Below are 14,986 nucleotides of genomic sequence, written 5' to 3'. Positions count from 1 at the left end.
CAACACCCCTCTGACCTCACCCTTCCAAAATTGCCCTGTAAAAGGGGTCTCTCACAGACAGAAAATTCTTGATTCTGGAGCAGACTTCTTCAGTCCCCTCCATTGATTCTGTCATAGGTTCAAATTAGCTGTCTAAACGTCAATATCTGAACACTCAGGTGGGTTTTAAAGCCCTTGTTACTCACCGTTTCATACTACAGAATGAGCAGATGTTGCTGTAGGTATGGCCATCATTGCCACACATGGGGCTCCGGAGAATATCACAGCGAACATTCCTGAGGTCCTGACAGTTGGGCTACAGGAATGGAAAGTAGAAGGTCAGGTAGATGTAAGCAGCCAGGCGCTGAATGAGAAAACCTGAGGAGACTCTTACCTGTGGAGGGAGGTCTGCCCCATTTGTCAAGTCTGTGGAGGAAAACAGGGTGAAACCCGTCATTGAAAATCTCCCTGAAACATCTAAAAAAATGTAAATCTTCATCCACTGTCAGAAATAAACATTTAAAAGGACTTAATAGTAAGAATCTATCATCACATCAGACATCACTTAAAACAAAATACATCCGTCAATGCCATCATCACATAGAGCATGTGCTGCTCTGAGGTGACCGCTACACTGATGGGCTATGAAGGCACAAACTCCTCAGTGGGCTCCTCTCCAGCAACCCTTGTGTGATCCTGAGGGGCTGACATTCCCTCCTGGAGATCTTGTTAAGGAAACACAGAAACAGCTGAGTAGATGGACAAGGCGGCCATCAAAATGAAAAGGCAAGGAAGTGAGCAACAACATCAGTGGCATGGCGGGGGCAGTGGATATCACTGCTGCCTCAAAGACGCCACGTCCAGAGCTTGAACCCCACACTGGGTCATCAGCTGTGTGGAATCTGTGTGGGTTTGTCATCAGGCTTTACTCCCACATTTCAAAAATGAGTTTATATTGTTAGTGAACATCTCTAAAGTGGACCAATGTATGTGTGTGTGTGAAAATGTACCCTACTATCTATCTATCTATCTATCTATCTATCTATCTATCTATCTATCTATCTATCTATCTATCTATCTATCTATCTATCTATCTATCTATCTATCTATCTATCTATCTATCTATCTATCTATCTATCTATCTAGCTGAGACTTCGTGCCAGCAAAGCAGTGGGTCCAGATGGAGTATCGCCACGACTGCTGAAGGCCTGTGCATTGGAGCTGAGAAGTCCTTTACAGCGCATCTTCAACCGGAGCCTGGAACAGGGGAGAGTCTCAAGGCTTTGGAAAACATCTTGCATTACCCCAGTCCCAAAGATATCACGTCCTAGTGAGCTGAATGACTTCTGGCCTGTCACTCTGACGTCACATGGGATGAAGACCATGGAACAACTGCTGCTTCACCACCTGAGGCCACATGTCTGCCACACCCTTGACCCTCTGCAGTTCGCATACCAGGAGAATGTGGGATGCCATCATTTAAATGTTACACTAATCCCTCTCCCACTTGGACAGAGGCAGTGGTGAAGTAAGAATTATGTTTCTGGACTTCTCTAGCACCTTCAACACCATCCAATCTCTGCTCCTTAGGGACAAGCTGACAGAGATGGGGGTAGACTCATACCTGGTGGCATGGATCGTGAACTATCTTACAGACAGACCTCAGTATTGTGGTCAGCAACACAGGAGCGCCTCATGGGACTGTACTTTCTCTGGTCCTGTTCAGCCTATATACATCGGACTTCCAATTTAACTCAGAGTCCTGCCATGTGCAAAAGTTCGCTGACGACACTGCTATCGTGGGCTGCATCAGGAGTGGGCAGGAGGAGGAGTATAGGGACCTAATCAAGGACTTTGTTAAATGGTGCGACTCAAACCACTTACAACTGAACACCAGCAAAACCAAGGAGCTGGTGGTGGATTTTAGGAGGACCAGGTCCCTCATAGACCCCATGATCATCAGAGGTGACTGTGTGCAGAGGGTGCAGACCTATAAATACCTTGGAGTACAGCTGGATGATAAACTGCACTGGACTGCCAATACTGATGCTCTGTACAAGAGAGGACAGAGCCGACTATACTTCATTAGAAGGCTGGCGTCCTTCAACATCTACAATAAGATGCTGCAGATGTTCTGTCAGACGGTTGTGGCGAGCGCCCTCTTCTACACGGTGGTGTGCTGGGGAGGCAGAATAAAGAAGAGGGACGCCTCACGCCTGGACAAACTGGTGAGGAAGGCCGGCTCTATTGTAGGCACGGAGCTGGACAGTTTGACATCCGTGGCAGAGCGACGGGCATTCAGCAGACTCCTGTCAATCATGGAGAATCCACAGCATCCACTGAACAGGATCATCTCCAGACAGAGAAGCAGCTTCAGCGACAGACTTCTGTCACCGTCCTGCTCCACTGACAGACTGAGGAGATCGTTCCTCATCCACACTATGCAACTCTTCAATTTCACCCGGGGGATAAACATTAACATTATGCAAAGTTACTGTCTGTTTTACCTGCATTTTTTATCACTCTTTAATTTAATATTGTTTCTTTATCAGTATGCTGCTGCTGGAGTATGTGAATTTCCCCTTGCGATTAATAAAGTATCTATCTATCTATCTATCTATCTATCTATCTATCTATCTATCTATCTATCTATCTATCTATCTATCTATCTATCTATCTATCTATCTATCTATCTATCTATCTTTTATACAGTATAATGCCTTTCAATAGTTATCTGTCCTTTAAAGTCTTTCATGTCTCTCTATATACTCTCTGTACTATATAGTGCCTTTTATACCTCTTCATAAATTATATAAAACCCAGGTGGCGCAGTGGTGCAGTGGTAGTGCTGCTGCCAGCCATTAGGATATCGGAGTTCCCATCCCGTTGTAACGGTTGTCACATATTTTTATTTTTGTGTGTGCTTTTAACTGTTTCTGCCGCTTGCTTCCTTTAGCGATTATGTCCAAAGGAATAATTGACTGTGGGATATTTCTTTAAGGGGAGTAGGGGTCCAAACAGCGCCTGTGGGTCCTTGCTAAAATAACTTTGGTGTGACGTAAGAGGAAGAATGTTCTTTAAAAGGCAAGGAGGCGCGTGTTTTAAAGGAGAGAAGAAAAAAGGAAAGAAGCGAGGAGGGAGGAGGGAGGAGGAAGAAGAAAGTTTGTTTAAAGAAGTATCTGGGAAGGAGAACGGAATTGGTAAAAGAAGTGATTGGTAAAGCACGGAAGGTTCAGAAATTACGGTTGGATGCAACGAAAAGGAGTGTGGGCTAATCGGAAAGGATCTTCGGAGTGCACGACTTTAAGTTGCATTTGTGATGAGGGCAGCGGCCATGGAAGGACGCTAACGCTAAGACTCCTGGGTGAGACGGATTTCAGCTTTTAACAAAGAATTGTCGCCAAGCCGGTGAGATTGCTCCTTTTATCTATAAATACAGTTTACTAGTCAGCGGAGCGTAGTTGACTGGATTGCTGGATTATTCACGGACTTCCCAGGCCGTGTGGCTAGAGACTTTAAATCAACTTAATATATGTGTATTCCTACGGATATTTACTGTGAATATATTGGAGTTGTTGATAAATAGGATATATCTCTGTTTCTTTTCCTGGCTTTCTTTCTGTATATTATAGAAGGGTAAAAGGGGGTGGCCTATTACTTAGTGTTTATTTTTGGATAAGGATTGATTTAAAGAGTGTTTTATGATTGGTTTGATTTATAATATATATTCTTTTGTTTTGGTTAAACAACTGTTGGGTGATTATTTCTTTTTTGTATAAATTCATAAACAACTCCATCTCGGGACATCAAAATTGGGTCGAAGGTTCTGTCGGTTTTCGGACATAATAGTATTATTTTTCCTAAGAGTAGGAGGTTTTTTTTGTGTGTCGGGCTCCTCATCCAACAATTAGGGGAGTTCGCTACACCGTGTCCTCCCTGCATGCACTTTGCGTGTTCTCCCCATTGATATAAATCTTTACCTGACCACTCCTCCTAATAAAAGAAGAGGGCTTTGTCTGACCACTCGTATTTTATTAAAATGGCTAACATTTTACAGGTTCTGCCAGGGGTGTGTAAAGTTATAAACACAACTCTACCTAAATTAAACATTTTTAACCTGTTCATTTTAGAAAAAAAAAAAACAGATCATCAGTAACAAAACTCACAAGGAGAGAACACACAAAACCCACATGAGTAGAAATCAGAACTAAACTTGAACAAAACTGAATTAATTCCCCTTAAATCTTCTTAAAGCCAATTTTTCCAAATCACTTCTATCAGTTTGTCACAGAACTGGCAACTGTGGAAAAGACTTGAACTGAGTAAGCAGGAATCTCACCTGAAAGGCAAATGAAGGTGACGCACAGCAGCAGGAGGCGCATGGCAGACATCTCGACTCGTCTCGTTGGCGTGTCAGACTCAGACTGGCTGCCCAAAACGTTTCTGTCCTCAATTTATAAGGCAGCATATCAGGAAAATGAATTAAAAAAACACCTTACAGGCATAAGCCTCCCAATTACGAAAATTCAAAAATATTTTAAATTATGAAAAGCCTTGGAGATGCACACGTCACATAGGCCACGTAGCACATGCCACACCAGCTATCTATCTGTGTGCTCCCTGATGTGACTCTTCATTCTCAGTTTCTCAGGTGACTCCCCTCACTTGTGCTCCCCTAATCTTTCAGCCCCCTGTATTAATGACTTGGCTGATGCTCTATAACTTGTCACCATTCCCCCCCCCCCCCCCCTAACCCTCGATACGCTCTTGACAGCCCAGTGAGGACCCTGCCAGGTGACAGACATGTTGCTCCGTCACACTAAATCCTTCTCATGCCTGATTATGGTGTCTGGATTGGCCTGTAAAAGACCCCAGTAGCTGATCCTGGTTTAGCCTCAGACTGGACATCAGTAATGGATGCTGACTGCTTTACTGATCTTCTCTCTTTCTGCCCAACTTTGCTCTTATCAGTATCTGATATCTGAATAACTCTTATTATCATCATCTTTTTATGTTGTATTTTTAAATGTACTTTGGTGGCTTATTTGTCACCTGTCACTCATGTCATTGTCAACACTTCTGCTCACCCTTCTGATTTCAGTTATGTTGCTTTATCATCGTCAGCCGTATGCTGGTGTTGACTTACCTGAATCTTTTCCTTAACGTAAAGTTTTCTTGTAATTGTTGTTTTTGAGAACAAACAGGGTGGACTTGTGAAATCTGAATTTTTCACAGGCCCTTTTCCTGTGTTGTTCAAACAGACCCCAATAACTCCTCTCCTCAAGATGCCCATCTCGTCCCACCTAAAGTTGTTCATCACAGGCCCGTGTCTCTCTTCTCCTGTTTCTAACCAAGTCTGCTTGACTCTAATCAGTCAGCCTTCATGGACGGCCATTCCAGTGAGATGGCTCTGCTTACTGTTGTTGCTGTGAGTATCATCTCTGCTCGTCCTGCCTGATCTCTCCTCTAACTCTGACATGATCAGCCACCAGGATTGACACCTGCCTCCTGGGCAGATTTTGTGATGTGTCCTGGCATGGAGAGATGCAGAGATGCCAAGGGTGTGTCACACAAGCACAGGAGTGCCCCAAGGATCACTGCTGGGTTCTCTCTCTTGTCACTAAACACCTCCTTACAAGGCCCTGTCATGCAGTTCTACGGTTTTACCTATCCGTGCTTTAATAATAATAAAATACAATTTATCGATAAAGCCATATCTATCGTATCCTTGATGTTGCAACCTGGATAGAAGAACACCATCTGCAGCTCAGCCTAGCAAAGATCGACCATCTTGTTATCTAAGCTCCTCAGTCTGTTCCCTGTCAGCTTGGCTCACTACCACTGTCACCTGCTAAGTTAGTTTGTCACGACTGATGATCAGCTGTCCTTCAAGGACCACCTTACTATGGTCTGTCAGTTTTACTCTGTAGAACATCCACAAGATCAGACCATATGTGACAGAGTATTCAGCACAGCTCCTGGTTCAGGCTTTGGCCTTGTCACATCTGAACTACTGTGACCTCTCTGCTGGCAGGAGTACCGTCATGTGTCACCAAGTCACTGCAGATGTTTTAAAATGCAGCAGGATGTCTGGCGTTCAGCCAGCTGAGGTGGGCAAATGTCACTGCTTACATCAGATCACTACACTGGCTTGATGTAGAGTGACATATTAGGTTCTGAGCCACTGACTTCTTTGTATACAAACACCAAGGATATGAACTTATGTGTGTGAAGACACTCGTGAGGTCCTCGGGTCCTTCTCAACCACTCTGGACTGCTGTTGAATGGCCACCTCTGCCTGGCACTAAATCTCAATTCCGACTCTTGTCATGTGAAGCTCCTGTCTGATGGATCAAACTGCCCACCTCCATCCAAACTGCTGACTTCCCCAACGTGTTGAAGAAACCTCTGAAGACTCTTGTCTGGTGAGTTTCTATCTAACTGATTATGGCTTTGTCAGGTTTTGTCACCTTGGACACGTAACTCCAAGACATTTTGTTTCATACTCTTCTCTTGTGATGCTCAGTTTTGTACCCTTGTCCTGTCACATTTCATGATGTCTCCTCAGTTATGTTGAACTCTTTTGTAAGTTGCTTTGGACTAAAGCGTCTGCTAAGCACATCAATATAAATGTGAATGGCGCTTACACCATTAGTGAGCATTTTATGAACTGTAATCAACATCTGAACGTCAGTCACTGCCTTTGCTGAACTTCATGACTCCACGCGTCTTCATCCTGAGAGCAGCTTTGTGACTTTCTCATTTTCCACATCTTTCTAAATTCTTACATTCTGGATACTTCTGGATAAAAGTCAAACAATAAGTCAGCTGTGATGTCTCAATTTGTGACTTTATGGTTTCATATAGCACCTTTCAAGGTCGAGTGGAACCCTAATTTGCTGTTCCAATACAATTGAAGTTTTTGGATATTTTCTACCAAGTCAGCATTGGCAGGTGAAGTGACTCTTAGGACTGACTCACTGATGTTATAGACCACCTTCCATAGTGAAGACCACCTCAAGGTAGTTTACAAATGCAGTTTGGACGTGTGACACTTGGCAGGACTCACAAAGCATCACACAAGGAGTTGGTGAGGTGGAAATGCAACTTGTAAATCTGTGATTTTATATAGCGCCTTTCATAGTGATAACAATGTCACACTTTAGACATCTTACTCTCTAACTCACTTTTTACTCAACAGGGGCACAGGAGGTCTGATGGAGTCTTTTCCTAGATAGCATAGGGGGCAAGGCAGGGAACAAACTCTGGACAAGGCGCCAGTCCATTGCAGGGCAAACACACACACACTGTACCTCACCCGTACAATAGGGACAATTTAGAATTGCCAGTTCACCAATCCTGTGTATCTTTGGACTGTGGGGAAAATGAAACCCATACAGGCATGGGGAGACCACCCAAACTCCACGCAGGGAGGACCCTGGACTCAAACCTGGGTCTCCTCACTACGAGGCAGCAGCATTACCACTGCGCCACCGTGCCACCCACTGTGAACGTCTTCCTCCACTTCCTCAGTCTGAACCCTTGCAGGTCACTCATTTAAAGTCACAGGTACGGCCATTCCAGTGAGACGGCTCTGCTTACTGTTGTTGCTGTGAATATCATCTCTCTCTTCTTTAAAAATCAGACAATGTGATTTTCTGGATTTTTTTTTTTCTCATTTTGTCTCTCATAGTTGAGGTATACCTGTGATGAAAATTACAGGCCTCTCTCTTCTTTTTAAGTGGGAGAACTTGCACAATTGGTGGCTGACTAAATACTTTTTTGCCCCACTGTACTTCCATTTCTCAAGAATATCTTGATGAACAAATTCAGATTCTTTACAATCGGTACCCAAGATCTAGAAATGAGGTAATTCTTGTGTGTGAATTGTTTATTCAAACACATTGGCCTTGTGAAGCCTCACGAAGCATAGTAACATTTCAATCATTTGTGTCGGAAATCCTATTGAAGCTTCGAAGCATTTGACACTCACCTCCCTAGTGACACCACTTGGCCATTTTCATTAATGTTACACAAGCTCATGATCAACTTCAAATTTCTTCTTCTTCTCGTCCTTTATGGGAGATGGACGGTCTGAAGCGGAGCTCTGTTATCAGCGGTGTAATTTTTTTTCTAATTTCTTATTATCCTGTATTTACCCATCCCAAGGAGGTTCTATTACAGTATATGCAAGCATATATAAACATGAGTGGCAAGAAAGGGGGGCTCAGAAAGAAACGATATCAAAAGCTACATCCAAGCCTAGGCAGGTAAGAAGTCCAAGTTCATCGTACAGCTTTTCAGAGACTGACGTGGAACAGGCAGGCGGAAGCAAAGACTTCCCAGAATCCAGCTCCTCTGCATCGTCTCCAGTCGAGAGCGAAAATGGGAGCGAATGTGCAAGTGATGCAGTTCACGATAGCTCGCTGAATCCAGAAGATCACTTGATACTGGAAATGGCCTTGCAGTCCATGTTTTCATCTACTCCTCGCGAGCTGGAAGCATCGGCTGTAATTGAGATTGGCACTTCACGAAAGCCGAAACAATCTGTCCGAACTGAAGGTAATGATCGCTATAATGGCCACAGCCATAAATGAGCTCAAGCAAGACATTCAAAAAGATATAAAGAAATAATGGTTTGTTCAAGACAAGCGAGAAGACAAACAAGAAGCTGCAGCTGGAGCTGCGGCAGGATAATAAAGACTTGGAGAAACGTGTATATAATCACTTTGAGGCAGCCTTTAAAGGTATACTGGAAAAAATTGAGGAACACATTCAGGAAAATGCATGTAAACTGAAAGCACTTGCTGATCAGCTGGAAGACGTTAAGCAGACATTCACGACTCGAATTGAAATAGCCGAACACTTGGCATCTACCACTGATGGAAAAGCAACAGCGGCGAATTCCGAATGCAAAAGACTCGGAGACAGACTTGCTGTTCTGGGAGATGGATGCAGAAGGAATAATATTAGAATCAAAGTTCTACCTGAGAATCGTGAAAGTCCAAACTCAGTGAAATTCGTAGCTGAACTATTCTCAAAAATAATTGGAGTGGACTTTAAATCAGACACCGAGATAGCAGCAGCTGACCGCATACGGGGATCAAATACCTGTAAACCTAGGACTTTGGTCGTGCACTTCGAGAAATTACAATCTAAATTTAATGTGATGTCACTTCTCAGACAAAAACAAGAGATTATATTTGAAAATAAGTACATTATTATCTTCCCTGATTTCTAACCCTCAACAGCTGCTAAATGAGCCACTTTTTATAATATTAAACAGCGCTTACGGAAAGCCGAGATCAGATACAGCCTCTTGTATCCTGCCAAACTGAAAGTGGACGCTCAAAGCAAGCATTACATCTTTACCATTACGGAGGAAGCAGAAAAAGAACTAAGAAAACTGAGCCCGACACTCTTCTGAAATACGATTGTGAGTCGCACTCTGTCATGGCATGGCAAAGACGATCTTACTGCTGTCTGATCCACTTGCAATGATACTGGTACCATAATTATATATTCTTCTCCCTTCTCGACCACTTTCTGGTTCTGTTGTTTTTTTTTTTTTTAGGAGACTAACATCATACCCTTAGTCTATTGTTACTGTTATCATTGTATTAGGGCTTGCTATGCTTATCCAGGGTGACGTTTTTAACACCATTCCTTGGGTTTACTATCTTAATATTTCAAGACTGTTGAAGATTATATTTTATGCTTATAGTATTTGGACTAATTTTAATCCTCATACACCGCTCTTGGGGGGATTGTTTTGTTTAAGAGGGGCTCTGTCTCTAGGTATGTCAGAGGACTGGGACTTTGTGAAGTGGGGTCCAGCCTCAAGTGGGGAGGCAAAATGGGGGGGGGGGGGGTGAGAAAGAGAGCAAGCTACATCTAATCTATCCTTTCAATCCTTATAATGATAAGTGTCAACATAACAATAGGCTTCATGACAATAACTCCTGGGAAAATTGGATATTTAGGTCAAAGCTGTTTCATTTTCAGTTAAGACTACAAAATTACATCACAAATTTGGAATCAATGTCTCCATGACCAAGCAGTTAACTTTGTGAGCTGGAATGTTAAAGGTCTGAATCACGAATTAAAGAGAAAAAAAGTATTCTCTCACCTAACAGGTCTAAACGCTAAAATAGTATTTTTACAGTAGGACCATTTATTAAGCAAGGATCAGTTCCAGCTGCAAACAAACTGGACTGGACAAATATCCCATTCCAGCTTTACAAAGAAAACTAGAGGTGTGGAAATTCTTAAACATAGAACAGTCTCATTTGTAGCATCAAATGTAGTATCTGATCCTGAAGGGAGATATGTGATTGTCAGGGGTAATTTATTTAACTGTAAAGTGATTTTGATAAATGTTTATGCACCCAATGTAGATGATAGGGAATTCATTCAAAATGTATTTCATCCATTCCCAAGGTGAACACTCATAAAATTATAATGGCTGGGGACTTTCGTATCTTCCCTGATTTCTCACCCTCAACAGCTGCTAAATGAGTCACTTTTTACAACATTAAACAGCTCTTACGGAAAGCCGAGATCAGATACAGCCTTTTTTTATCCTGCCAAACTGAAAGTGGACATTCAAAGCAAGCATTACATCTTCACCACTACGGAGGAAGCAGAAAAAGAGCTAAGAAAACTGAGCCCGACACTCTTCTGAAATACGATTGAGAGTCGCACTTTGTTATGGCATGGAAAAGAAGATCTTACTGCTGTCTGATCCACTTGCAATGATACTGGTAACGTAATTATACATCCTTTTCCCTTCTCGGCCACTTTCTGTTTCTGTTTTTTTAGGAGACTGTTTAACATCATACCCTTAGTCTATTGTTACTGCTATCATTGTATTAGGGCTTGCTATGCTTATCCAGGGTTACTTTTTAACACCATTCCCTGGGTTTACTATCTTAATATTTCAAGACTGTTGAAGATTATATTTTATGCTTATAGTATTTGGACTTTATTGACATTAGATATCTTAATTTCAATCATCATACGCCGCTGCTGGGGGGCTTGTTTTGTTTAGGAGGGTTCTCTGTCTCTAGGAATGTCAGATGACTGGGACTTTGAGAAGTGGGGTCCAGCCTCAAGTGGGGAGGCAAAATGGGGGGGACTGGGGGGGAGAAAGAGAGCAAGCTATATCTAATCTATCTTTTCAATCCTTATAATGATAAGTGCCAACGTAACAATAGGCTTCATGGCAATAACTCCTGGGAAAATTAGAAATTTAGGTCAAAGCTGTTTCATTTTCAGTTAAGACTACAATATGACATCACAAATTCAGAATCAATGTCTCCATGACCGAGCAGTTAACTTTGTGAGCTGGAATGTTAAAGGTCTGAATCACGAATTAAAGAGAAAGAAAGTATTCTCTCACGTAACAGGTTTAAATGCTAAAATAGTATTTTTACAGGGTGCCCATTTATTAAGCAAGGATTAGTTCCAGCTGCAAAAAAAAAACTGGCCTGGCGAAATATTCCATTCCAGCTTTACAAAGAAAACTAGAGGTGTGGGAATTCTTATACCTAGAACTGTCTCATTTGTAGCGTCAGATGTAGAATCTGATCCTGAAGGGAGATATGTGATTGTCATGGGCAATTTATTTAACTGTAAAGTGATTTTGAGAAATGTTTATTCACCCAATGTCGATGATAGGGTATTCATACAAAATGTATTTTCATCCATTTCCAAGGTAAACACTCATAAAATTATAATGGCTGGGGACTTTAATTGTGTTTTAGATCCAGACCTAGATAGGTCTCCTGCCACAGGGACGATGACATCTAACAATTACACAGTTTGTAACTGACCACAACTTATCAGACCCCTGGAGATTTCTAACCCAAACTCAAGAACATACTCCTTCTACTTACCAGTGCATCATTGCTACTCAAGAATTGATTATTTCTTTGTAGATAACAATTTCATACCTACAATTAAATCTTTCAAGTACGACGCTATTGTTATTTCCGACCATGCCCCTTTGATCTTGGGCTAAAATCATTATGCCCCACATACCCATCTCACAGATGGCGTCTTGACCCACTTTTATTAGCAGATGAGAACTGTACAGAATTTATATCCAAACAAATCAGTTTTTTTCTAAAGACAAATACATCCTCAGAGGTCTCTGCAGGAATACTCTGGGAAACTCTAAAGGCCTTCTTAAGAAGACAGATTATTTCCTATCTTTCGCACAGAAATAAATTGGAAACCAAGAAGGTATCAGAGCTAATCAATGAAATTACTAGAATAGACCAAGAACATGTCAGGAGTCTAAGTTAGGCTCTTCGTAGGAAAAGGCAGGCTCTGCATTCAGAACTCAACCTCTTGACAACTAAAGAAACAGAACAACTAATTTCTAAATCAAGACATCATTACTATGAACATGGAGAGAAAGCTAATACTGTAAGCTCTTAGCTCAACAAATCCACAAGCAAGAAGTTTGCAATGCAATCCCAACAATCACCAACAGAAATGGAGACAAAATCATTGACCATAAAAATATAATGCATACATTTAGAGACTACTATAAATCCTTATATTCTACTGAGTTTAAAGAAGACAAAACACAATCTGATGCATTTCTGGATACATTACAGATACCACAAATAGATTCTTTCAGTGCAGAGGAATTGGATAAACCCCTGGCACTATCAGAATTACAAGATGCTATAAAGTCACTTCACAGTGGGAAAGCAGCAGGCCCCCGATAGCTACCCTGCTGAATTTTATACGAAATTCTCCACTCAACTAGCTCCCCTCTTATTAGCAACTTTTACAGAAGCTAGAGACAATAAAATTCACCTCAAACTTTTTGCCAAGCATTAATTGCTGTCTGTCCTAAACAAAATAAGGACTTATTACAATGTACATCATACAGACCAATTTCACTTCTGAATAATGATGTTAAGATATTCTCCAAAGTCCTAGCTAGAAGGGTGGAGAATGTGCTGCCTTTGGTAATATCACAAGATCAAACAGGATTTATTAAAGGCCGACACTTAGCTTCCAATCTTCGATGTCTGATTAATGTAATATACTCACCTGTAAAGTCAAACACACCAGAGATATTATCGTTGGATGCAGAAAAAGCATTTGATATGATTGAATAGAACTACCTTTTCACTACATTGGAGAAATTAGGGCTTGGCTCAAACATTTGTGCATGGATCAAACTACTGTATACCAATCCGGAAACTTAAGTTTGTATTAACAACATTAATTCAGACTACTTTAAACTAGAACTAGAATGGTACCAGACAAGGATGCCCCCTGTCACCACTGCTTTTTGCAATTGCCATTGAGCCACTGGCAGTTCATTGTAAAAATGCTTATGAGATAAAGGGGGTTATCAGAGAAGGACTTGAACAGAAAATTTCTTTATATGCAGATGATATGGTACTGTATATATCAGACCCACAAAATACTGAGCCTGCAGTCCTAACAACACTTAGAGAATTTCAAAAGATTTCTGGTCTCAGAATTAATTTGACTAAAAGTGTGCTCTTTCCAGTGAATTCTCAAGCACACAATATTAGATTGGACACCTTCCCTTTTGTCATCACAGATCAGTTTAAAAACCGAGGGGTAAATATCACAAGTAAACATAAAGCTCTTTATCAAAAATTTTGCTGTCTGCATGGAAAAAATTAAACAAGACTTGCATAGATGGCCAACTCTTCATCTCATTTTAGCTGGAAGAATTAACATTGTTAAGATGAATATCTTCCCTAAGCTTCTCTTTTTATTTCAAAACATTCCAATATACATCAATAAATAATTTTTTTAAGAAATTAGATTCAACCATAACCTAATTTATTTGAAATTCAAAACATCCACCTATCCAAAGAGCGACTCTACAAAGACCTAAGGCAGAAGGTGGCATGGCTCTACCTAACTTTCAATTTTAATACTGGGCAGCAAATATACAAGCAAAAAAAACCTGGACATGGACACAAATAGATGAACAGACACAGGCTTGGTTGGCAATAGAAATAAAATCCTGCAGTACTTCTTTATATTCTTTGCTTAGTACCCCAATAAGTACAAGTTATCGCCAATATACTAATAACCCAATTGTGCTTCACTCACTCAGAATTTGGAGCCAATGTCGAAAGCATTTTAAGATAGAGAAGCTTTAATCTGTGGCACCTCTGCACGAGAACCACCTTTTTCCACCCTCTCAAACATATGCAGTTTTTAATGTCTGGAAAACATTTGGGATTAAATCACTTAGAGATCTGTACATAGACAATGTCACAGCATCCTACGAACAATTACATTCCAAATGTAACTTTCCAGCCACACATTTCTTTCACTACCTTCAAATCAGAAACTTTGTTAAACAGAACCTGCCCAATTTTCCTCACCTCCCACCTACCTCTATGCCGGAAAAAATACTGATCAGTCTCGAGGACTCAGACAGCATTTCTGTACTTTATAAAACCATTTTACAGTCCCTCCCTTTCAAAGATCCAAGAGGACAATGGGAAAAGGATCTCTCACTCAGCATCTCAGAAAAGGAGTGGAAGGCAGCAACACAGAATCCACTCGAGCTCCATATGCACAAAGCATAGAATTATTCAACTCAAAATTATACATCGAGCACATCTGTCTCATTTAAAATTGTCCAAAATGTTTCCAGGGCAACATCCAATCTGTGAACGCTGCAATCGAGCTCCAGCCTCACTGGGCCACACATTCTGGACCTGCACCAAATTAACATCATTCTGCACCAAAATCTTTAAATGCCTTTCAGACAGCGTTGGTGTCACAATCCCTCCACTAACAGTTGTGTTTGGTGGGCTCACCGATGGGCTTAAAGTGAGGAAGGACAAACAAACTGTGATTGCCTTTACTACACTATTGGCATGGAGACTTATCTTGCTCAACTGGAAGAATCCTAACTCTGCTATTCTGAGTCAGTGGGTAACTGATATTATTTACTGTTTGAAAGTGCAAAAAATCAAATTCTCACTTA

The 14,986-nt window shown here is 41.3% G+C and overlaps 2 protein-coding genes across 7 annotated transcripts in view; one reads left to right on the top strand and one right to left on the bottom strand.

Moving 5' to 3' along the window:
- Positions 1–14,986, top strand: part of LOC114660439 (serine protease inhibitor Kazal-type 1-like) — an 821,621-nt gene that overhangs the window by 420,264 nt on the left and 386,371 nt on the right. The window lies entirely within an intron of this gene.
- Positions 1–14,986, bottom strand: part of LOC114660438 (serine protease inhibitor Kazal-type 1-like) — a 565,538-nt gene that overhangs the window by 354,379 nt on the left and 196,173 nt on the right. For 2 of the 5 annotated variants that reach the window (XM_051934263.1, XM_051934262.1), the window contains exon 2: positions 4,319–4,393. The exons of 2 other annotated variants lie outside the window; for them this stretch is intronic. In XM_051934263.1, coding sequence (XP_051790223.1) covers positions 4,319–4,370 — 52 coding nt within the window. In that variant the 5' untranslated portion in view covers positions 4,371–4,393. The remainder of the gene's footprint in view (positions 1–4,318; positions 4,394–14,986) is intronic. One more of the 5 variants, XM_051934264.1, reaches the window with a different exon arrangement.

Source organism: Erpetoichthys calabaricus, chromosome 11, assembly GCF_900747795.2.
Source record: "Erpetoichthys calabaricus chromosome 11, fErpCal1.3, whole genome shotgun sequence".
Lineage (NCBI taxonomy): Eukaryota > Metazoa > Chordata > Cladistia > Polypteriformes > Polypteridae > Erpetoichthys > Erpetoichthys calabaricus.
Note: the sequence above shows the minus strand (reverse complement) of the source record. Positions and strands in the feature narration are given on the sequence as shown.